The 21,900-nt window shown below is 48.0% G+C and overlaps 11 protein-coding genes and 1 pseudogene across 15 annotated transcripts; 6 read left to right on the plus strand and 6 right to left on the minus strand.

The window, feature by feature from the left end:
* Positions 1-45: 45 nt before the first annotated feature.
* Positions 46-1,124, plus strand: LOC136189289 (centriole, cilia and spindle-associated protein-like). The gene is made up of 2 exons (XM_065977211.1): positions 46-597; positions 740-1,124. Exons 1-2 carry the CDS (start codon positions 115-117, stop codon positions 935-937), a joined length of 681 nt encoding a protein of 226 aa, XP_065833283.1. The 5' UTR covers positions 46-114; the 3' UTR covers positions 938-1,124.
* LOC136189269 (atlastin-1-like) lies at positions 977-3,274 on the minus strand. The gene is made up of 11 exons (XM_065977188.1): positions 3,005-3,274; positions 2,698-2,949; positions 2,586-2,636; positions 2,461-2,517; positions 2,315-2,407; positions 2,129-2,267; positions 1,939-2,066; positions 1,831-1,887; positions 1,704-1,775; positions 1,217-1,648; positions 977-1,156 (listed from the first exon to the last, which is right to left on the minus strand). The coding sequence occupies exons 1-11, from the start codon at positions 3,236-3,238 to the stop codon at positions 1,085-1,087; spliced, it is 1,587 nt and encodes a 528-aa protein (XP_065833260.1). The 5' UTR covers positions 3,239-3,274; the 3' UTR covers positions 977-1,084.
* Positions 3,268-4,495, plus strand: LOC136189291 (ras-related protein Rab-4B). Its single transcript, XM_065977213.1, has 7 exons — positions 3,268-3,349; positions 3,406-3,486; positions 3,608-3,722; positions 3,777-3,839; positions 3,890-4,044; positions 4,098-4,193; positions 4,247-4,495. The coding sequence occupies exons 1-7, from the start codon at positions 3,334-3,336 to the stop codon at positions 4,351-4,353; spliced, it is 633 nt and encodes a 210-aa protein (XP_065833285.1). The 5' UTR covers positions 3,268-3,333; the 3' UTR covers positions 4,354-4,495.
* Positions 4,417-5,883, minus strand: LOC136189284 (phenazine biosynthesis-like domain-containing protein 1). Its single transcript, XM_065977205.1, has one exon. It carries the CDS (start codon positions 5,400-5,402, stop codon positions 4,485-4,487), a length of 918 nt encoding a protein of 305 aa, XP_065833277.1. The 5' UTR covers positions 5,403-5,883; the 3' UTR covers positions 4,417-4,484.
* Positions 5,428-6,694, plus strand: LOC136189287 (3-oxo-5-alpha-steroid 4-dehydrogenase 1-like). The gene is made up of 4 exons (XM_065977209.1): positions 5,428-5,851; positions 6,025-6,293; positions 6,347-6,497; positions 6,556-6,694. Exons 1-4 carry the CDS (start codon positions 5,484-5,486, stop codon positions 6,620-6,622), a joined length of 855 nt encoding a protein of 284 aa, XP_065833281.1. The 5' UTR covers positions 5,428-5,483; the 3' UTR covers positions 6,623-6,694.
* LOC136189293 (pleckstrin homology domain-containing family G member 4B-like) lies at positions 6,660-7,399 on the minus strand. Its single transcript, XM_065977214.1, has 3 exons — positions 7,298-7,399; positions 7,163-7,241; positions 6,660-7,114 (listed from the first exon to the last, which is right to left on the minus strand). The coding sequence occupies exons 1-3, from the start codon at positions 7,388-7,390 to the stop codon at positions 6,783-6,785; spliced, it is 504 nt and encodes a 167-aa protein (XP_065833286.1). The 5' UTR covers positions 7,391-7,399; the 3' UTR covers positions 6,660-6,782.
* A 71-nt stretch (positions 7,400-7,470) lies between these two features.
* Positions 7,471-8,073, minus strand: LOC136189092 (phenazine biosynthesis-like domain-containing protein 2 pseudogene; annotated as a pseudogene).
* A 39-nt stretch (positions 8,074-8,112) lies between these two features.
* Positions 8,113-9,289, plus strand: LOC136189288 (3-oxo-5-alpha-steroid 4-dehydrogenase 1-like). Its single transcript, XM_065977210.1, has 4 exons — positions 8,113-8,572; positions 8,624-8,892; positions 8,946-9,096; positions 9,149-9,289. The coding sequence occupies exons 1-4, from the start codon at positions 8,205-8,207 to the stop codon at positions 9,213-9,215; spliced, it is 855 nt and encodes a 284-aa protein (XP_065833282.1). The 5' UTR covers positions 8,113-8,204; the 3' UTR covers positions 9,216-9,289.
* On the minus strand, positions 9,253-13,681 carry LOC136189258 (puratrophin-1-like). The gene is made up of 21 exons (XM_065977171.1): positions 13,575-13,681; positions 13,466-13,522; positions 13,276-13,393; positions 13,075-13,174; positions 12,949-13,023; positions 12,775-12,891; positions 12,342-12,719; positions 12,167-12,286; positions 11,930-12,109; positions 11,150-11,872; positions 10,984-11,093; positions 10,855-10,924; positions 10,710-10,802; positions 10,568-10,660; positions 10,456-10,512; positions 10,316-10,393; positions 10,232-10,267; positions 10,041-10,175; positions 9,887-9,988; positions 9,752-9,830; positions 9,253-9,703 (listed from the first exon to the last, which is right to left on the minus strand). Exons 1-21 carry the CDS (start codon positions 13,594-13,596, stop codon positions 9,372-9,374), a joined length of 3,075 nt encoding a protein of 1,024 aa, XP_065833243.1. The 5' UTR covers positions 13,597-13,681; the 3' UTR covers positions 9,253-9,371.
* Positions 13,682-14,501: 820 nt separating this feature from the next.
* Positions 14,502-16,634, plus strand: LOC136189276 (RNA polymerase II-associated factor 1 homolog). Of its 2 annotated transcripts, XM_065977196.1 has the most exons (14): positions 14,502-14,580; positions 14,628-14,660; positions 14,720-14,812; positions 14,875-14,993; positions 15,042-15,117; positions 15,202-15,303; positions 15,368-15,473; positions 15,527-15,595; positions 15,645-15,748; positions 15,807-15,914; positions 15,966-16,032; positions 16,089-16,150; positions 16,204-16,306; positions 16,360-16,634. In XM_065977196.1, the coding sequence occupies exons 1-14, from the start codon at positions 14,543-14,545 to the stop codon at positions 16,561-16,563; spliced, it is 1,284 nt and encodes a 427-aa protein (XP_065833268.1). In that variant the 5' UTR covers positions 14,502-14,542; the 3' UTR covers positions 16,564-16,634. The 2 variants fall into 2 exon arrangements, with proteins under 2 accessions (XP_065833268.1, XP_065833267.1); XM_065977195.1 differs by having other exon boundaries at positions 14,875-15,117.
* LOC136189266 (hapless 2-like) lies at positions 16,608-21,864 on the plus strand. 4 transcript variants are annotated; one of them, XM_065977184.1, is made up of 13 exons: positions 16,608-16,799; positions 16,858-16,995; positions 17,051-17,191; positions 17,243-17,373; positions 17,434-17,611; positions 17,665-17,826; positions 17,885-18,058; positions 18,110-18,300; positions 18,354-18,465; positions 18,518-18,653; positions 18,713-19,070; positions 19,135-19,287; positions 21,799-21,864. In XM_065977184.1, exons 1-13 carry the CDS (start codon positions 16,608-16,610, stop codon positions 21,809-21,811), a joined length of 2,079 nt encoding a protein of 692 aa, XP_065833256.1. In that variant the 3' UTR covers positions 21,812-21,864. The 4 variants fall into 4 exon arrangements, with proteins under 4 accessions (XP_065833256.1, XP_065833255.1, XP_065833253.1 ...); XM_065977183.1 differs by lacking the exon at positions 21,799-21,864 and adding an exon at positions 19,339-19,406; XM_065977181.1 differs by lacking the exon at positions 21,799-21,864 and having other exon boundaries at positions 19,135-19,406.
* LOC136189271 (hapless 2-like) lies at positions 19,304-21,624 on the minus strand. The gene is made up of 10 exons (XM_065977190.1): positions 21,247-21,624; positions 21,026-21,181; positions 20,849-20,979; positions 20,744-20,786; positions 20,522-20,694; positions 20,363-20,474; positions 20,173-20,308; positions 20,009-20,109; positions 19,696-19,946; positions 19,304-19,630 (listed from the first exon to the last, which is right to left on the minus strand). Exons 1-10 carry the CDS (start codon positions 21,409-21,411, stop codon positions 19,393-19,395), a joined length of 1,506 nt encoding a protein of 501 aa, XP_065833262.1. The 5' UTR covers positions 21,412-21,624; the 3' UTR covers positions 19,304-19,392.
* Positions 21,865-21,900: the final 36 nt, after the last annotated feature.

Consider the following 21,900-nt stretch of genomic DNA (forward strand, 5'->3'; position numbering starts at 1 on the left):
TGTCATTGTAGTGCCTACGCCTGCGCACTGCACAGTTATTATCATTAGTCCATTTATCCGCCATTTCAAATTTCCGTGTCACTATCGTCATTGCATTCGCAATTTTTTTCAAGTATGGGGCGCAGAAAGAAATCAGAATACATGCGTTCTTACAATCTGACGTGGACGAACGCCGTTTGTCGGCAGTACGCCGAAACGGTCGCTTATCGGAAGGAAAGAAAGGCCCGAGAGTATCGACACATGCCCTTTGCATGGGAAGATCCAGCCGACGACGACTCGACGAGCCAGTCGACCGAAGAGCCAAAAGAAAACGGCTACGATGACCAAGTGGGCGTAGCACAGCTTCTCCATGAGGAGGACGCCGCGGCGGAAAGCGAACGAGACGAACCGAAGTCCGAAGAGGACAAAGACGAAGAGCCACCACCGGAGAACGCTGTCGCTAAAAAAGAAAAGAAGCTAACGAAGCGCAAAACGCGGAAAATTCCGAAACTAAACGAAAAGGGGCCCTTTCACGCGTACGGATGGGGAAACGAGTCGCGAGCGGGCGGACACAGCGACAGGCGCACGTTCAACGTTCGAGTGGCAGACGGCAGAGAGGTGAAAATAAGACGCATACGCGCGCAAACCGTCTAAATTTCAAGTTACCTTCCGGAAGAGGGAGTAACCCTGTCCAATTAATTAGAATCCTAGCCATTTTTGAATCGCGACCGATTAATTAATTAATTAATTAATCTCCTAGATTCACCCTACGGCGCTGCGAGCGATGAAAAGGCGCCAGCTTGACGAACAAATGCGCGAGGAGCTCCGAAAACGACGGTCTCTCGAACAGAAACGGCTACAAGGCGCTTTCAACTTGGGCCCAGCTGGAAGAGACGACGATGACGACGTCTGGCTGACCGAATATCAACGCAATTATTCAGGCCATAGCAGAAGATAGAAGCCCGAGCATCATGCGTAGCTTTTAGATGAATTCCGATTCAATGCACACCAAAACTGTATAGATTCCGTACACAAAACTAGAACATTTTGTACTAACGGGGTATTAGCACAAAAAGATGCATGTTGCAAATTCTTCGCACGTGTCTTACTGTATTTTCGTTTTGATCACTGTCTTAGCGATTCCTGTCGCGCTCTTAGCGTAGATTTCAGCAAACAACTAAAAGGCAGAAACGCGTAAACAGTAGTACACTGGTACGTATCTCTGTCCTTCCTTTACCTGATCCCAAATGAGATCGGCTGTCCAGTCGATCACGCTCGCCGCTCCTCTCATTCTGCCGGTCATTCGAGCAAACGTCCAAATGACGAGTGCAATCATCGAAATAACTAGGGCCCAGCTGAAGAGATTGTACAGGATTTGAGGCCCAAAGAAGCTGAACGGATAACGAATGAGCCACGCGACAACGACGAGAACAATCAAGACGGCGGGACTCCGAAACGCGTTGAAGATGTTCTTTCCGTTGTTCTGCTTGACGAAACTCTGATAGGCTTCCTCGATCTGCTTCTCTAATTGCTCGAGGTAGGAATGACTGAACGAGGGTCCACCCATTTTGCGAGTGCCGTTGAATTGCTGCAGGGCGCCTTCGAGATTCCTGGAGTGGTGCCCTTCGAGCTCCGTAGGCGAAATAAACGGCTTGTCTCCGCCACAGACCTAGAAAAGGCGAGGTGTGAAAGCAGCGAAAAATCATTACGAGAGTTCTCTTTACCTTTTCCATCTCTTTGTTGTAGAAGTCCAAGGCGGCGGCTTGAGCGGCCAGGTTGTTTGCCTCGGCTGTCGCCTGTCACAGATAGAAGAAAATGATTAGGGTTAGGGGTTTGGGATAGAAAGCGTGCCTCGAGAACGGATTTCGGTTCAGGGAGCTCGTCCCTTTGAAAAATCTTGACGTAGGACTAAGATAAAAAATGAGCACGTGGACGAAATAATGTGCAGTTGTTGCTGACTTGGAAGCATCCAATGAGTCCTCTGCCATTTAGCTTGCTGCCATTTACCGACTTCAGAATGAGGTGTCTTGGAGCTAGGATGCTAGGTGTGAACTTGCCAAGCTGTTCCTTGAATTTGTCATCGATTTCTTTAGTCAGCAGAAGTCAAGAGTGGCGGTGACAAAAGTAAAAAACACAGTTATACATGTACCTGATAATTTCCCCGTAAATTCGGGATTTTCTGCCACAGTAAGGCCGGGATGAGGTAAGAGAAAACAGTCGACATGTTCAAAGCACTCCCTGATGTGCTCCCGAACCATTTTCAGCTGTTCGTGCTGGCTACTACTCACCTAGAAAGAAACAATGAGAAAACGACGAATTGACGTTGTTTACTCACTTTAAGAAGACTTTCCAAGTACTCCTCTCCACCTTTATATCCATAGGGACGTTCGTAGGCATAGCTCCAGTCTCGAACGAGAAAAGCAAGACGCTAGCATAGAAGAGCAAGTGAAAGGGACCTGGGGTATCTCTCATCATAAATACCTGAAATGGCTTGGAAAGTGAATCCTTCAGAGCCAGGCGACCATATTCAGTAAAGAGCTGTCAAAAGAAAAGCCAATGTAACTGCACGGGCATTTTGGACAGTTTTTAGACAATCAAACAATTACCTGCAAATGTTGTAGATCATCTTCTCGAATCATAGAAGAAATATTGTACACCTAGAACCGAGAATAAGAAGAAATAAATCGTCACCTAATATTATTGATCATTGTACTGTACCTGAATAGAACTGATCATGGTGGAGAGTGCAAAAATGGTGGCACAATCTTTCACAGTCGACGTCGTATCAAACGCGCCCTGCGTGTCCATGAGCAGAACGGCGACCTCTTCGTTGCTGATCGGATGTTTCACAATGAACGGACGATTCCACATCAAAATTCCCGTCGTGTCGCGATTTGACCCGCCGCGCCAGTGAAATCCCTCGAGTGGCTCTTCATCGCGTCCAATCCATTCCTCGATCGAATCGGGACACTGAAGAAAAAAGAAAAAACCGGTTTATAGACTCTAAACCGTATTCGCGGCGTACCCCTTCGCTCAAGTAACGCAGAAAGAAGTTGAGAAGGAATGATTTTCCTTTGCGAAACGCTCCCGCGACCGATACGACTGCGACTGTCTTGTCTTTTACGTCGTCGCGAAGGAGAATGCTTTCGAGCGCCTCGACGTCTAACTCGAACGTGTGGTCGTCTTTCGCTACGACGACTTGGACGGCTTTCTCGTCCGTTGTCGGCTTTTCGTGAGCCACGTCTTCGACTCCAGTCATTTCTTAGTGAGCTATCACCGCGCATGCGTAGTGGAAGTTGTCTCTACATACATCGATCTCTTCTTACCGATTTCGCGTCGTTTCGCCGCTGCACCATGTCCGAATCGTATGGTACGTGGAACGCTTCTCGATCTTTGCTTTCTCGAAAGGGGACCCTCGGATTTTAGACTACCTGTTCAAGTTTCTCGTGATTGGAAGCGCCGGCGTCGGCAAGTCGTGCATTCTCCACCAATTCATCGAGAGCAAATGTAAGCAATCGGCGTCGTCTCGTCGACGAACGTCGCACAGGGAGGGGCCCCGCCGTAGTTTCCCGTTCCGGGAGAACGGCGACATCGCCACCCGCTTCATCTTCTTCCGCTTTTCTACTAGTCAAACAAGAGTCGACGCACACGATCGGCGTCGAATTCGGCTCGAAAGTCGTAAACGCCGGCGGAAAAACGGTAAAACTCCAAATCTGGGATACAGCCGGACAGGAACGATTCAGGTTCGCCGCCGCAAAGCGCACGTATTTATTCGCTCCTATTTATTCTTGTCTTAGATCGGTGACTAGGAGCTATTATAGGGGCGCAGCGGGCGCTCTTCTCGTATACGACATCACGAGGTGTGAAAACGCGCCGAATTAATTTATTTTGATTTTATGTTTTTCTCGAGTCGGGAGACTTACAATTCGTTGACCAATTGGCTGACCGATGCTCGAACGTTGGCCAGTCCGAATATTGTCATTATTATGGTGGGCAATAAGAAGGATTTGGAGGCCGATAGGGAAGTGACTTTCTTGGAGGCAAGTCGATTTGCTCAAGAGAACGGTACGAGAAAACGAGGAAAATACTCGGAGACAAACAGATAGTGTCTCTCGTAGAGCTCATGTTTCTTGAGACGAGCGCATTGACTGGTGAAAACGTGGAGGAGTCGTTCTTGAAGTGTGCTCGTTCCATACTTTCCAAGATTGACTCAGGTATCCTATATCGTTCACCCAGACCAGACCTTACTTATATGTATCCTCTCAAGGCGAACTGGATCCCGAGAGAATGGGTTCCGGCATTCAATACGGAGACAACACGCTGAAGAGGCTGCATCAGCGTCAGCCAGAGAGTTCTGGCTGTGCCAGATGCTAACGAAACGAGTCAGTGAGACCCTTCCTTTTGACGTGCCGTCTTCTTTTTGCTACGCTAAGGGACTTGTAAGTCGTTTGTCCCAATTGCTCGCACATGTAGACTGACTGTAAAAACATGAAAATAAATCACGTTCAGAGATGAATTTTTCCTTTGAGAACCGTTGTCGCTTTGCCGATGATATCGACGCGTCCGTCGTCGCGGAGAACGAGCTCCAAATCGCCGCCTCGTCTCGAGCATTGACGCGCTTTTAGACTCTTGACGCCGCCGAACGTTTCGCTCCAATAGGGTGCGAGGACCGTGTGAGCCGACCCGGTCACGGGATCCTCATTGATGCCGACCCACGGCGCAAAATAACGCGATATAAAATCGTAATTCTCCGATCCGTCAGCGGCTCGTTCGCAGCGACTGCAGCCAATCAGAGTCACGATGACTCCCTTCACATCGACGCCTTGACACGAAATCATTAATTGCATCGGATTAGGATCAAGACTTTCGAGCGACTCTTTCGTCTCCTTATCGTCAAGTCGTATCAGTACCTTTTTAGTAGTAGGAGAGTAATAAATGTCTTGGACTCGACGACTTTCCACGACAGCCCTAGCTAAATTGTCTAGGCCGCTTCCGGCGAATTTTTCCGGTCGATTCAAAGGAAATTCCATTTTTATCCCATTTTCCTCGTGACGTCGCGTAGGCAGAGATCCGCTCAACGTTTCGAACGCGATTTCTCTCGACTCGTTGCCCAGTTCGTTGAAGAGAACGGCGGCCGATGCGAGCGTCGCGTGGCCGCACAAGGCGACCTCGCATTGCGGTGTAAACCAGCGTAGACGAAAATGGTTTTCCATTTCGAACGATTTCGCTGACGACGTGCCGTAGATGAAGGCCGTTTCCGAAAGGTTCATTTCGGCTGCAGTCGACTGTAATAGATCGTCGGTGAGGTCTTTTTCTTGATCGGACGAGATGAGGATGACTGCCGCTGGATTTCCTGCGAACGATGTCGCAGAAAAGGCGTCTACGACGTACACGGGAAGAGTTGTAGTAGCCGTTGTCGCCATATCGTTTTAGTGCGCTAGCGAGGTCAGCGGTCAGCACGTGGTTCACGTGATCGTCACAATCTGTGGACTCAAGTCACGATTATGGACGCAATCAGCCGCCTTCTGGGTGGCCTTTCGCCCGCTGAAGAGCAGGAACTTATCATCAAGCTGTGTCGATTCCAGATGACGCTTTTCGTCGTCTACTTCATTATTCTTCGCGTCATCGGTATTCGAGCTCCGTACGGACGCTACGCGAGAAAGGACGTGCCGCAGACGACGCCGCTCGGCGGCAGCAGCCTGTTCGGCTTTTCAATGAACGCGAAATTAGGCTGGATCATGCAAGAAACGCCATCGCTCGTCATTCCACTAGCGTGCGCAGTGCTCGTCAAACCGATACATTCGCAAATACAGGGCCGTCTCAATGCAAACCAGATCCTTCTGGGATGCTTCGTACTTCATTATATCCAGAGGTACAGTGTTGCTGTACACTTCTAGCCTCGTCCCCAGGCCCTTCCCCAGCTAGCGCGCTCGATGCGCCCTTCAACCCTGCCTTCAACCAGTGAGGCCGCATCAAGCGCGCTAGCTGGTGAAGGGGACGAGCTAGTACACTTCTAATAATAACAATAATCGTTGCTCTTCTTAGAACCGTCTTCTATCCTTTTCTCATTCGAGGCACCAGTCCCACGACACTTGGGACCGTGTCTCTCGCTACAATGGCGTGCGTTGTCAACGGCTACGTGCAGGGTCGATATCTGACACGTTTTGGTAACTACCCCAATGACTGGATTACCTCGTGGAACTTTGTACTCGGCATCATCATTTTTTTTGTTGGCTTTGCCATCAATCTTCACTCTGATCACATTTTAAGAAATCTGAGGAAACCAGGGGAGACAGGATACAAGATCCCGCGAGGTTCAATTTCTACTCAAAATTAATAGATCACCATATCATTTCTTCTTTCCTAGGCGGCCTGTTTGAGTACGTTTCAGGCGCGAATTTCTTCGGGGAAGTCGTGGAGTGGATTGGCTTTGGATTGGCCGGCTGGAGTCTCACTAGCCTCGTTCTTCCTATAATGTCTGCATTCAATCTCATACCACGAGCCCTTCACCACCACCAGTAAGTCACATACGAGTGTACACAGACATCATAGCTGAGTTGCGTCCTAAATCATTAGGAACTATCACGAAAAGTTCGACGACTACCCAAAGAACAGAAAAGCAGCGATTCCTTTTCTACTCTAGCCTCGCACATGCAGTCTTACGATAGGCTAGTGAGGAATACAATTTGGAAAAATAAACTTATGATGCCACCTACACAGCACACAAACGTCCTAAGAACAGCGAATAGAAAGCGATACAGTGCAACAAAGAAAGAAAGACAGCGCGTTTCTAGTAAAAATGCCTAGACGGCTGTAGAACCATCCTCTTGGTCGCGAAACCCTTGCTTTGAACTGCTTGATTGAGTCGATTCCCGCTTTGACGTGTTGGAGTCTCGCTTCAGAGTTTCCTCCTCCTCCCCCACTGGAGTGACCGAACCTTGAAGCCCTTCGTTGTGTAATACCTGTATGTAGCTAGACGTCGTGGCGCCTGACGCTCGCGATCCCCTTCCCGGCACGTTGATGCTCGTGCGAGGCGTCAGAGTGCCGGCACTGCCGGACGCCATGGAGAAACCCATGGTCGAACGCTGGCGTCGCGGAGCGAGAGCCGGAGCGTTGCTAGTGCGCGCTTTGTGCTCTATACGCGCATTCAGATTATTATAATTAAATGTGATTCTGGTTTTACCTTTTAGACGTTTCATCTGGTAAAATAGAAGATGATGGATCTCTTGGACCCATTCGCTTTTCTTTGCCGGGGTTTGCGCCTAAATAAAGAGTAGGTACATACAAGCAAACGAATCTCTCTTCGTTCGGCCAGTACCTGTAGAATTACTATGTCTTGTTGTCGTCGTCTTCTGAACCAAATTTCAAATTTGCACGGATCGTTTCCTTTGGTGGTCTCCGTCAGTCCCATATCCGCCGTCTACGTATCTCTATCTATTGCTCCTTAAACGAGGAAGCTATGATAAGAGTACCTTCATGAAGCCCTTGTAGTCAAAGCTGCCAAATCATTAATTGCATCGGATTAGGATCAAGACTTTTGAGCGACTCTTTCGTCTCCTTATCGTCAAGTCGTATCAGTACCTTTTTAGTAGTAGGAGAGTAATAAATGTCTTGGACTCGAGGATTTTCCACGACAGCCCTAGCTAAATTGTCTAGGCCGCTTCCGGCGAATTTTTCCGGTCGATTCAAAGGAAATTCCATTTTTATCCCATTTTCCTCGTGACGTCGCGTAGGCAGAGATCCGCTCAACGTTTCGAACGCGATTTCTCTCGACTCGTTGCCCAGTTCGTTGAAGAGAACGGCGGCCGATGCGAGCGTCGCGTGGCCGCACAAGGCGACCTCGCATTGCGGTGTAAACCAGCGTAGACGAAAATGGTTTTCCATTTCGAACGATTTCGCTGCCGACGTGCCGTAGATGAAGGCCGTTTCCGAAAGGTTCATTTCGGCTGCAGTCGACTGTAATAGATCGTCGGTGAGGTCTTTTTCTTGATCGGGCGAGATGAGGATGACTGCCGCTGGATTTCCTGCGAACGATGTCGCAGAAAAGGCGTCTACGACGTACACGGGAAGAGTTGTAGTAGCCGTTGTCGCCATATCGTTTTAGTGCGCTAGCGGCTACTGTACCACGGCTCTGTATAACTCTCTGTATACGGCTCTGGCGGCTACTGGTCAGGTCACCTGACTAGGCGACGATCGTCACAATCTGTGGAATCAAGTCACGATTTATGGACGCAATCAGCGGCCTTCTGGGTGGCCTTTCGCCCGCTGAAGAGCAGGAACTTATCATCAAGCTGTGTCGATTCCAGATGACGCTTTTCGTCGTCTTCTTCATTATTCTTCGCGTCATCGGCATTCGAGCTCCGTACGGACGCTACGCGAGAAAGGACGTGCCGCAGACGACGCCGCTCGGCGGCAGCAGCCTGTTCGGCTTTTCGATTAACATGAAATTAGGCTGGATCGTACAAGCAACACCGTCGCTCGTCGTTCCACTAGCGTGCGCAGTGCTCGTCAAACCGATACATTCGCAAATACAGGGCCGTCTCAATGCAAACCAGATCCTTCTGGGATGCTTCGTACTTCATTATATCCAGAGGTAGTGTTGCTGTACACTTCTAATAATAACAATAATCGTTGCTCTTCTTAGAACCGTCTTCTATCCTTTTCTCATTCGAGGCACCAGTCCCACGACACTTGGGAACGTGTCTCTCGCTATAATGGCGTGCGTTGTCAATGGCTACGTGCAGGGTCGATATCTGACACGTTTTGGTAACTACCCCAATGACTGGATTACCTCGTGGAACTTTGTACTCGGCATCATCATTTTCTTTGTTGGCTTTGCCATCAATCTTCACTCTGATCACATTTTAAGAAATCTGAGGAAACCAGGGGAGACAGGATACAAGATCCCGCGAGGTTCAATTTCTACTCAAAATTAATAGATTACCATATCATTTCTTCTTTCCTAGGCGGCCTGTTTGAGTACGTTTCAGGCGCGAATTTCTTCGGGGAAGTCGTGGAGTGGATTGGCTTTGGATTGGCAGGCTGGAGTCTCCCTAGCCTCGTTCTTCCTATAATGTCTGCATTGAATCTCATACCACGAGCCCTTCACCACCACCAGTAAGTCACATACGAGTGTACATCATAACTGAGTTGCGTCCTAAATCATTAGGAACTATCACGAAAAGTTCGACGACTACCCAAAGAACAGAAAAGCAGTGATTCCTTTTCTACTCTAGCCTCGCACACGCAGTCTTACGATAGGCTAGTGAGGAATACAACTTGGAAAAATAAACTTATGATGCCACCTACACAGCACACAAACGTCCTAAGAACAGCGAATAGAAAGCGATACAGTGCAACAAAGAAAGACAGCGCGTTTCTAGTAAAAATGCCTAGACGGCTGTAGAACCATCCTCTTGGTCGCGAAACCCTTGCTTTGAACTGCTTGATTGAGTCGATTCCCGCTTTGACGTGCTGGAGTCTCGCTCCAGAGTTTCTTCCTCCTCCCCCACTGGAGTGACCGAACCTTGAAGCCCTTCGTTGTGTAATACCTGTATGTAGCTAGACGTCGTGGCGCCTGACGCTCGCGATCCCCTTCCCGGCACGTTGATGCTCGTGCGAGGCGTCAGAGTGCCGGCACTGCCGGACGCCATGGAGAAACCCATGGTCGAACGCTGGCGTCGCGGAGCGAGAGCCGGAGCGTTGCTAGTGCGCGCTTTGTGCTCTATACGCGCATTCAGATTATTATAATTAAATGTGATTCTGGTTTTACCTTTTAGACGTTTCATCTGGTAAAATAGAAGATGATGGATCTCTTGGACCCATTCGCTTTTCTTTGCCGGGGTTTGCGCCTAAATAAAGAGTAGGTACATACAAGCAAACGAATCTCTCTTCGTTCGGCCAGTACCTGTAGAATTACTATGTCTTGTTGTCGTCGTCTTCTGAACCAAATTTCAAATTTGCACGGATCGTTTCCTTTGGTGGTCTCCGTCAGTCCCATATCCGCCGTCTACGTATCTCTATCTATTGCTCCTTAAACGAGGAAGCTATGATAAGAGTACCTTCATGAAGCCCTTGTAGTCAAAGCTGCTCGACGAGCCTTTCACTTCGCGCTGCTTCGCAAACAGAATGGATTCCTCGAATAGGAAGAGCCGACGCTTGTGACGACCCCTGCGATCCGAGATAATGAAGTCGTCCTGAGCAAGACATGAAAACGACGTTGTAGAACACGCGTACACGTGGCTATACAAACCTGCAAAAGTAGGGCTCCTTGCTCATCAACATTACCCTGTAATAAAACAATATCGATTACGAATTTAGTCCCCTACTCTTTTACGTCAAATCCTTTGAGGGAATCTAGTGCTAGCAAATCGTTGCCATGACGCAGCTGAAACTTGATTTGGTGAATGGCAGCCTAAAAAACCAAAAGACATTGTAGTTTTAAAAGATTCTTTTCGATATATTAAAATGAATGACATCAAGATCTTGAGCTGTTTTCGAATGAAGGCCACCGGGAGCATTCTCTCTGATTTCCTACAGTGGAGTATATCAAACTCTCAACAACAGACCATCTTCAAAGGGTTCTTACCTCTAAAAATTGCCTATATTTGACCATTCTCTGGAACGGTTTGATAAGGTATGACATAAGTGAAAAGGGATCATTCAAACGAATCTGCACTGACTATAAAACAGATCGATCAACAACGAGAAATCAACGGAGAACAATGTACCCTAAAAAATTCAAAGGGTGGACCCTCCTGGAGCATTTTCTCTTGAGCCGGCATATTTTTAAAATAGAGTGAATAATGGCCAAAGTCTTGCTCCTATAGACATCAATTACGTAGGCCCCTCACTCTCTTTCCTTCATACACGTACAAAAAAGACGAAACAAGAGCCAAGTTTCAAAGGCGTTCCGCGGTACTTCATCAATTCGGGAAGAAATTTACTAAAGTGACACAAGAAATCAAAAAGTTTCTGTTTTGGCACCCACTGGAACATCTTTACTTCTTGTTGAATTCGAACAAGGCTGGCACATTGCCGAACAGAACGTTCGATTTACCGCGCATACTATTCGGTACCATGTCACTTGACAAGTAGTACGCGCTAATGTAGTCCTACGTACAGAGAGCCTTCACCTCGGTGCCGCGCCGCGTCTAGCCTCTACTTTTACCTTGCATATGTGCTCCAAATCGTCAACGTACTTCTCCTCAGTCTCAACCAGCTCGTTAACGAGCTTCTTTCTCTTCTTAATCTTCGCCGATTCCTTACCCAAATCCGGCGGCGGCGACGATGACGTCGAGTCGGCCTCTTCGGATCCGTCGGCGGCAACGACGGGAACGTCATCGTCGACCCTCTCCAAAAACGAATCGAGAAAAACGTCGCCGCCGTCGTCGTCGCCGCTGCCACTCCTCTTCATCGTCTTAGCCTCGGCGATCGCAAGCGACAATTTCGACAGCGACGCCGTCGCGCTGCTCGTTACGTACGTGCTCTCGCCGTCCGTCTCATCCGTCTCCTCTTCGCTATCCGAAACTTCGAATGCATCGAAATCAACGCTCTGCGCGTCTTCCGAGCCGCTCTCGCCGCCGGCACGAGCATCCGTCTGATTTCCACCCCGAAGCAATAACTCGATAAATTGCCATCGGCCTTGGAATCGGCTCTCCGCCTCTTCGTTAGCGAGAACGGCCTCCTCCACTTGATTTCTGACGCGCTGCGGCGGTTTGAGTTGCGTCGACAGCGTGGAAAGACGATCGACGTCGTCTCGCGTCAAGGCGGAGTGTTTCTGATGAAACGTCTGGCATTCGAGGAGAAGATCGGAGAGACGGCTTTCGCTCGAATCGACGGCCACTTCCTGTCGACTCAGAAAGCGAGCAGCGTGAACACTCCAGCTAAATGCCTAAAAGAATTTATTCAAAAAGGAGTTTCTTTTTTCCGCTCTACTTCCGGCTTTCACCTTGTCTATCAAATGATGGAATTCGCGAAACAATACGAGTCGCTGTCGCCGTTCGCCTAATTTCTCTACAAACAATCGAATCGCTTCCAACACGGACGTCGCTTTGTCACGATCTTCCTTCGTCGACTTGTCATCCTTGAGAATGGTCTCAGCAGCCGTCCGACCGCTTGTCAGCACACTCTACAACAAAAAAAACAAAGACAATATATTGATTTATGTATCTATCTCTAGACTAACTTTAGCTGTCTCTTCAAAATCAGTGATATCATAGAGCAGCAATTCAGCGCCGCCAAGTGACTCGGCAACGCTCTCCTGCTCCAACAGCTCTTTCCCTTCTTCGTCGATAAACGAAAGCACCTTCATTGCAACAATAGCAAAAAGAGCACGCGTCTCTCGACGTTTTCAATCATACATTATCCAGAACTTCTTTCGACTTGATTTCCTTTGCGTACTCCCTCGTGCCCCGCCGTTTTCGTCCGCCGCTCGTCGCCACGAGTTGGGCCTTCAATTTTTCCAATTGCGCGGCCATCTGATTCACGTACGCCGTCAGTCCTTTGAAATCGGGCGACCACGCGAACGATTGCCAATCCGGCGGCGGATTGCACAGACGATCGACAATCTTTCCCGACTCTTGAATCAGTTCGTTGACGCGCAGCTGTTTGAGCAGCTCCTCGGCGGACTGCTGCGTTGGAGACGTGGGCGGATTCGTGCCGTCGCCCTCCGGCTGTTGAACGGCCGCTTTTAGAGCTTTCGCACAGCTACTGCAGTCGGTCAAAAACGGTTCGATTGCCTAGAATTTTTTAAAAAATGGATTTGAAAGCGTGACGTTATTGTATCCTGTTTACAAATCGAAAGCGAATCCATTGCTCGTGATCGTATCGAGCGGATCCGTCAAGTGACGATGTCAGCTGATCGGAAGAGATGTACGCAGACAATTGCTCAATTCCGCCCAAAGGAACAACCTACGACGAAATAAGTAAATAAATGAATAAATATATATATCATTAATCGATTCGTACTTTATAATTAAACTCTCCCTGCAATTCCGCTGCACCGACGACGTAGACGGCGTGAACGCTGCCCGGATCTTCTGCCTACAAGAGAAAAAAATCGAGTTACCGTACCACGCCCCCTCGCTCTCTTACGTGAAAAGCGGCGACGGAGTCGAGTAGAGTGCGCACGTCCGACTGAGGCGTATCGCGTGCGTCGACGACAATCGAGAGCCCGTGCTTTCGCGCTTCGTTTCTAAAAAATAAGATGTCTTAGACGTTTTGTCTTCTTCTTTCGGCGCGCGTGGGGTGCGTCGATTTCGCGTCTTTTTTTTTCTTCCCAACGCATCTACTCACCTCGGAACGCTGGCGAGATATTCCAAGAGATTGACAATGGATTCGGGTGCGACGCGCTGCTGTTCGAGCGTCTTTCGCTCGCATTCCATGACGGGGCCTCCTCGCAAATCGCGACCGCCTTTTTTAGAGCGAGAAAAGGCCTTTAGACGCACGACAGAGCGAAAGAGCAAAAGGGGACTGTTTTACGTACCCGTGACGATTGCCACGCCCGGTAGGAGAAGCTCCAAGCTGATGTCAAGTCCGCAAACTGGAAAAGGAGAGATATATTGTTTCTCTGCGATTGACGCCGCTAAATCGACCTTTTCTCTTCTTCGCCGACATTTTGCGGTGACGTTGACGGGACGCGCCTAGGCGGAAGGGGTGGAAAAGTGAAAGGCGATACAATACAATGAAGAAGAAGTCAAAGTTGATATCTACAACGAACGAATGAGTGCTGTGACGAAGTCGTTTGTCATCGCTGCCGCCGTTATAGGCGTCGGATGGGGACTGATGAAGTCTACAACGCCAGATAAGGAAGCGATGATGAAAGTGAGTGCAAGAACGAAATAATTCGGCGATTCGAGAATGAAATATTGCAGAGGCTTTCGCCGGGATCGCAGGAGTACGTGCTAGTCGCTGAGAAAACTAATGCTGATCTCTTGAAAGTCATTCGAAACTCGGCCGAATCAAAAGAACCGATCTGGAAAGTGGGGAAGTCGAAGGACGATGATTGAGCCCTCATTCGTAGTACATAGAGGCTATTTTTTTGTCATGTCTTGTTTTCAAAATATATACGTGCATGTATGCAGACATAAACAATTTGTCACTGGACTAGTGAATAATTTTGATTAATTAATTAATTAATTAATTAACTACTCTTCACTTTCTTGCTTGTAGGCTCACTGCACTGGTTTGTCTTATCTTCGTTCTTTTCTTTCGCCTTCTCATCGTCTTCATCCGATTCCACTAGACCAGCGAGATCCTCCTCCTCCTCCTCTTCTTCACCTTTATAAAAATTATGAAATAATAGTGCTACTGTACTGTAGAAGAACCTTGTGGATTTGTCGCTCTGGCTTTCTCCTCTTCGACCATGCGCGTCAGCGCCGCGCCGCTTTCCTCTTTCAAACGACTCAGTGCGACGACCAGCTCCTCGTGCGCGTCAACTCCTTCGAGAGCATATTCAAACACTTGGCGCTCGTTTCCTTGTGTAAGAACAGCACAAAGTGACTTTTCCATGTGTACAGTGTAGCCAATCCGGGGCTGTTCGAGAACGGGATCTTTTCGCGACATGCATCCTGCAGGAAAAGAAAATGTTGCCAAGGAGAGGTAAAAATGCGCTAGTTGTATCCTTCGTACATTCAGCCTTTGTATAGTGATCGTCCCAAGGCGTCTCATCACACAAGCCGGTAGAAAAAACCAGCGCAGCGACGCGCTTTGCCACAGCACCTCGTCTCTCTCTCCTCAGATCCGACTTCCTTTGCCGCGTCAAGCACAAAAATACCCTTCCTGACATTCCCTTTGATAAAAAGTCGCTAGCATATCCATTCGAATCGAACAGGCGAGCAAGGAGGAAAAAAAACAACCGCGCCCCTCACTTGACTCCCCATCTCTTCGTCCCAGATTCGTTCAGTACAGCGCAACGACGCTCGAACGCAATTTCAAGCACGATCTATTAGCAGAAGCCGATCTAGGATACGCCATCGATTTGATTGACCTCGACGCATACGGAACAGCAGAAGGCAGGAGGAAAACAGAGACAAAGAAAAACTTAGACGAATTTTTCTCAGAAAAACACGACGCTTTGGATGAGATTGATGCCATGCTCGTTGAAGAGGAGGCCACACCTCAGGGAGATAAGAAAAGGTAAGTACACCTATTGAAATAAAGGCCTGAGTGTATACATGCACTAGATCGACTTTTTATAATTGTATTGATATTTTACTACAGGTCTCGGCAGCATGCCAAATCGGTTTCTTGGCTACGAAAGACGGAGTACATATCAACGGAGTATAATCGATTTCAAACGAGCAATGAAACGCCTGAGACGAAGTATGGCTAGGCTCGTAGACTTAAGTGCTTGAACGCGTCTGATCGCTTTCGTTTATGAATCTAGATTAGGTTATAACGTGAAGAAAATGTTTCAAGAAAAGGACATCTATAAGGATAGGCAGAGTCAAATTGACGCGATTGAGGGATCGTTCGAAGCGGCAAAGAAACCCGTACGAATGAATAATGAATCATTTTCAAATAATTTTTGCAAGTTTAATTTTAGGTTCTGAGACATCACACTAAACCGGGTGTTACAGCCAAAGAAGTCCTGCCTCTCCTACCAGATTTTGATGTGAAACTTCTTCATTTTTAATTAAATAAATATATATGTTTAATTTTAGATGTGGAAGTTTCCGTACGCTCACGTCGTATTCGACACGGATCCCGCTCTGTCCGGTCGCCCCGAGAAGGAACAACTCGAAGAAATGTCGCAGGCGACCATACGGTAAAAAACGATGAGCACTCAGGTCAAAAAAAGATCGTCTCTATTTGACTTCTTTTAGGGGCATGGAAGACGACGAAAAGGAACAGTTTGTCGGGTTTTTTGTTCCCACGAAAGAAACGAAGGAGAAACGGCGAAAGCAAGGACGAATTTCTGAGCAGACAGAAACGTAGGGTGAATTGACTTATTATATTTCTCCTCTCGTAATTTTTATTTTCAGCGATGAATACCTAATGGTTCGCGAGTACAATTGGAGCGTGAAAAATAAATCGACAAAGGGATTTGATGTAAGGAATCGGAGCTTCTCTTGTGCGTGTCATATACCGGATATTTGACGTCAAAGGAAAATTATTTCTTTCTCGTACGTGACGGCGAAGGAGTGTTCTACAATGAATTGGAAACAAGGCGAGCGGAAAGACGGCATTTTATCCTACTAATAATAGATTCGTTTACTTTAGAGTCCGTTTGAATAAACGGCGAGCGAAGAAAGGGGCATCTACCGGTTCTTCGATTCTCGTCGTTAACCATAGAGACATCAACGAAGACGAGCTAAAGGCTCAGGTAAAAAATTAATAATATGTATTGTATACTGATGTTCAGGGATTTGGTTTCAGCGCGAGCGTCTTGCTCAATTGGAGCCGCCAGTGCTCGAAGAAGAAGAAGAGGAAGAGGAATTCGCTATTGCCGCCAAAGAGAAGGCCGCCATCGCCGACGTGTTTGGAAGTAGCGACGAAGACGACGAGGACGACGGCGGCGGCGAAGGGAGAGGGGAGAAGGACAACGAAAAATCGTCCGAAGATAGTTTGAGCGACAGTTAATTATTATCCAAAATAATCGTTGCAATCCCCCTGTGACGTCACAAATGAGCGTTATGAAATCCGTCTCTCTATTTCTCCCCTTTTTGATCCTTTTCCCGTTTGGATCCGGTACGTTTTTAGCTAAGAGTCGGCTAATGAAATGTCGCGACGACGGCAAGACTCCCAATCCGGTGAACGGCAAAGGGGCCCATTGTCAAAGTAAACTCGTTGTGACGCTCACCGTTCGCTCGGGCCAAGTGCGATATTAAACGATCTAAGATTAACCAAATCCGTGTGCTACCACGCTGCCTCTAGGGTAATACGGAATCGCTACACGCCGACGTGAAAGCCGTTCGCGATTCTGAAGGCAAGGCTAGGTCTCTGAAGAAACCGTTTCGCATTTTTATGGGAAAGTCGCCTGTTGACGTGACATTTCCTTTGGTGTACGAAAAGGTAAACGACGGCACGGCCTGTTAGCTCATTTGACTCTGTGCGCGCCGACATGCAGAGCGTTCCTAGCGAATATTTCGAACATTCACATTTCGCTGGAAGAGCGAACATTGGCATGTGCTCGGACAAGTGGAAAGACAAAAAAGCGTCTTGCAGATTTGCATACGATCACAAGAAAGAAAAGATCTGGGCGAGTCAGGTCAGCAACTGTCTCCGGCCACGAGCACTGTAGAAAATCGTTCGCTTCCAGGGGTTTTGCTGTCGCTGCACAGACAACATGTCGAGTGGAGTAAAGAAGTGGTATACGCGCGGACGAGAAGGCAAGTGCAAATTTTGGGGCAAACGAAGCAGCGCTCATTGTCTCAGATTTGGTCAACTGTGGTAATTCCGCTTCTCGATCGGCGGCCTAAGGGTGGGTCACCGATGATGGATGATTCGTAGGTACAACGCATATCGTCTGCTTCCGCCAGTCCTTGATTTTAACATCACTTTTACTCTTCTAACGTTTCTCGGAATGGAACTCGATACCAAGTCGGGACGAGTCGTTGCATCGTGGAGCCGACCCAAACATGTGACCGTATCTCCTACGTATCCCAACGGCGACAAGACTGATCCACGAGTTGGCTACAACCTTTCGTGTTTCCTGTTTCTTAATTAATTTTATTTGTGCAGATCGTGGCTCACTATGTGGGCGATCTGCTGCCTTCTAAATTTTTTGGAGATCTCACAAACAAATACTTGTTTGTTCCGTCGATGCACGATCCCTACGGTAAGATGATGGATAGCAGCAACAAATTGAAAGAGTCCGAGTTCCTTCGTCACAAACAAGTCAAGGTACTATACATCGACCAACGATGATCGTTGTTGTAAATGCGTACGTGCGTGCGTTTAGAACGGCATGCGTGAATGGCTCCTTGTTGACAAACATCTCGTCGATTTTTCCGGACTGACTTGTAATCGAATCGGTCTCTATTACGAAGGTTTTGCGTCTCAACCCGGTAAATGCCGGAGGAAGAAGGGCAGCTGCACAAGAGTCACACTAACGTCCATGTGGGAAACCGATCACGTGCGTTCAAATTGAATCCTAATGTAGTAATACCGTGCCGTACGCTTTTAGGAATATAAAAAAGCGAAAAAGACGGGTAAATACTTCGTGGAGAATTTCGGCAAATTTAGTCGAAGATATTCGGAGTCGCGAATACTCAAGCCCGGCTCCGTGGTCTCGCTATCTTTCGAGTCTCCGGCCTTGCACAGCAGCGTCGTGACTCTCGACGTCGCCGCCGACGATGTTCATTTTATATTGAATCAGTAAGGGACAGGGGGGCAGGAGAGCACGTGCACGTCTTGACTGGCACAAACAGGGCCCAAGGGAAGATAGTGGAGGCGTACGTTGAAGACTTTACAGCCCTCTCAAAAGATGGGAAAATGATAGTACTTATTATCAATAAAGGTCACGTATCAGCAGACTTTCAAGTAAAGCACTCTCTAATCCTTTATAAGCGAAAAACGTTGATCCGATTTGTAGGTCTCTGTGAGCGAATGCTCGACGGGCATAGCAAAGATCATGGCGCAGATCAAGACGATTAATCCGGGCATGTCAATCAAATTTATTTTCCAAATATGGCATCACGTGTCGCTGGCAACTAATAACACGTGCACGGGTGAGAGAAAGTGCGCGTGCGCAATCTAATTAATTAATTAATTAATTAATTTCTTCCAGTGACTCTGTTCGATTCGGGAGGCAACAAGATGGACAAGGTCGTCGTTAGTTTCAGCACGCTGGCCGCCTGCTATTGCACGGGTCATTGTCCCTGCAAGTGCGATCTCGCCTGCGAAGTGGAAGCGCGCGAGCGCATTCTCAACATCACAGGAGCAGCGAAGAAGTGCGATACTAAAATCTACTGCGAATTGAAGGCCTTTTTCGATCGCTTCCTATCGAAGTGGTGGGGACGACTAATATTGACGATCGTCGTGCTTCTCGTCATGGGATTGCTTAAGATGTGGATCGAAAAGGCGTTTTGCGAACACACGGACGTCGACGGCATCATTCTCGCTCTTTTCGAGGACCGAAAGGAGAGGTGACGTTTTTTAGAAGCGTCGACGTTCGCATCCGGGTCACATTCTTTGTTCTTGTTTTTGCAGCGTGGAGGACCAAGCGAGAATGAAGTTCGCATTTGGCGCCTGCTTTTTTGTCTACGTTCCGCTCCTGCCCTTTATATGGGCCGCGTCGCGAATGTTTCAAATGTGGGAGTCGAGGCGGGACATCGTGGAAGAATCGGAACGACAGCGACTAAGGTCAGCCTGGTTAGCTCGAAAACTTGATGAAATAGCCGGGGGCCCCGTTAGGGATTACGAACTAACCGGGGACCCCATAGAGGATCAGGCAGTAACAAGTTCAAGTTAGATCGTTTGAATTTCCTCCTCGTCCGAAGAGACATCCTCCTCCACCGTGAAATCGATCTGGAGTTGCTTTTCCGCTCGTTTCCGGGCCCTCTGTAGTCTTGCGCGCGCTCGTTTCGCCTCCGCGTTTCTCCTTCTTACCTTTCGGCGCAGAAGCCAGGCACACGGTAGTAGGGGACAAAAGGCGATGGCGAAGAGGATTAGAAAGAATTGGCGCACTTTCTTTCCCTGCTTTACACTGGGAGGAAAAAAGAAACGATCAAATGTATCTATCCTTAGACCATGCACACCAGTATTTCTTACTTTTCGTATCTTATGATGTTGCCCAGTTCGTCGACGATTTCCGTCAATTTGAGCTTTTTCTTTGTCGCTCCCTTTGCCGCTCTGTGTTGTTTTATGACGGCGGCGATTTTAACACCAACGACAAGGGCCACGACTCCAATGACCAAATAGATGTAGACCTGATATCTTCTGAGTAAATCGAGAAATTCGTTTCCGCTGCTCTTCCTTTTCGGAGGCGGTTGAACACACGACAGGGAACTGTTAACGTTACACTTAATTTTGAAAAAAAGAGAAGATATCAAATGTCAGAATTTCCTGCGATTCTTTCACTCACGACGTTGCCGCAGGCACCGAAATCAAAGCACGTGGCTGTCGTTTTGAAGGCAACTGTTTTCGTGTCGAATAGCTCCCCGGTTTTCCTGTCGCGGAGCGTGACTAAAAAACCCCGCGGCAATATCTGTCAGTGCGCGGGCGAGCCGCGCGATAATTCAGATTCACCTTTGCACGAACTTAGCGTTCCCTTCGAATCGTGAGCAAATATGGGAAAATGCTTAACGCCCGTTTGTCCCGGACCGATGTTGAGCGTTTTCGCCTGCACCGTGTCAATGGCTCGCGTGCATTCTCCGACTGATAGCTGAAAAGTCACTGGCATCAGATGGTGCATCGAGCGCGTACGTGCTCTTCTCACCGTGAAATCATTTGCAACGCGACCGATATTCGTTACTCTCGCCGTCAGTTTGCCCTCTTTCGACTGAGCTTCGAAGTCTTCAACGTACGCTTCGACTATTTTTCCTGGAGCCCTGTGCAAGCAAACTCGAGCGGACGCAGTCTCAGTCGATCGTCTTACCATTTGTAAACGAGAACGACGTCGTGGGCATCCAACCACAGGTTCACCATGCTGTAGTGCGTCCTGTCCAGATGGTACTTGATCATTAGAGTATCTGCCGACGCTTTGTCGGCGAGAAACGGTCCAAAGCTATCCGGAAAGTATTTGGTAGATAATCCTTTGAGTTGCCTTAGCTACGAAGAAGACGGTCGAGTTAACGACATTTCGTCGTCGTATTTTTACTTTGTCTTCGTTCCAGAAGTGATAGGGCTGATTTCTAAAACAGCTGTTCATGAGGGCACCGTTTGCTACGTTTGCTTAATCGGAGGAATTTCGATCGTAGCTTGCCTGTTTTTCTTTTGAGAGCACTTGTTGTCCTGAAACTTGAACGCTTCGTAGGAAACGCCGATTTTATTGCACGTCGTTCCGCTGATATCGAAGTGATGCTTGTCAATAAATAGCCACTCTTTGGGCCCCGCCTATCAAATCGAAGAAATCATTTCAATCCATCGGCTTGCGTCGCACCTGTATGATGTCGTCCTTGTGTCGACGACTGTCGTATTTGCCCTCTGTGTGAGGCTTTTCCCCAAAGCTGTTCTCCTCTGGTATAAGTAAATACTTTTGAGATAGATCGTGCAGCTTGCTCGGAATGTCTAAATCTCCGACCCATTTAATGCGCGCCTGCATGCGTGAAAGTGCGTGCGATAATTAACCAGCAGCACACACAGTTCGATTTGGGTCTCTACCTTTCCGTCTTTGCTTGCAAGTGCCGGAACGGAAGGGGAAAGCGTCAGAGTTTCTGAATGGATCCACGTGGGCATGACGACGTCTCCGTATCGGACGGCTCTCCCTCGAGTCTTGATTTCGGCGACAATTTTGAAGTGCAGCGAGGGTGCCGTCAGTTCGTACATTCGGTACCACAACTGGTCGTGTCTCAAGCAGTGGGCGCTTTTCTTTTTTTTCCAAAAACCGCATTTATTCAATGCCGTATTTCGTTGATGGTGGCCATGTCTTTCCTTAGAAGCCCCTCCACACGAGCAGCAGAATCCCTAAAAGACGATTCGAAAGTCGCGCATCCGAGTCGTTTTAATTACCTGCGAGTAAAGTATTCGTTTCTTCGTTTTCTTGTACGTCATAAAGCCGCACGTCACTCTTTTGTGTTTCCAGTGAGATTTGCACTTCCCCGTCGCGATTTGCTCTTCGTAGGGCTTATTGTTCACCATCTATATAGTGGCAATATTGGCTGATCCGACATATGAAATTAGCTTATTTTTATTTCCTTTCCCATTCCGAATAAGGGATAATGAATGACAACTTCGGACTTCTCCAGAACGACTCGAAATGGCTTGGCCACCTGGACGATTTCTTTTGTCACTGGATCATAGACGGCATTGACCTCG

The sequence above is a fragment of the Oscarella lobularis genome, chromosome 7 (genome assembly GCF_947507565.1).
Source record: "Oscarella lobularis chromosome 7, ooOscLobu1.1, whole genome shotgun sequence".
Lineage (NCBI taxonomy): Eukaryota > Metazoa > Porifera > Homoscleromorpha > Homosclerophorida > Oscarellidae > Oscarella > Oscarella lobularis.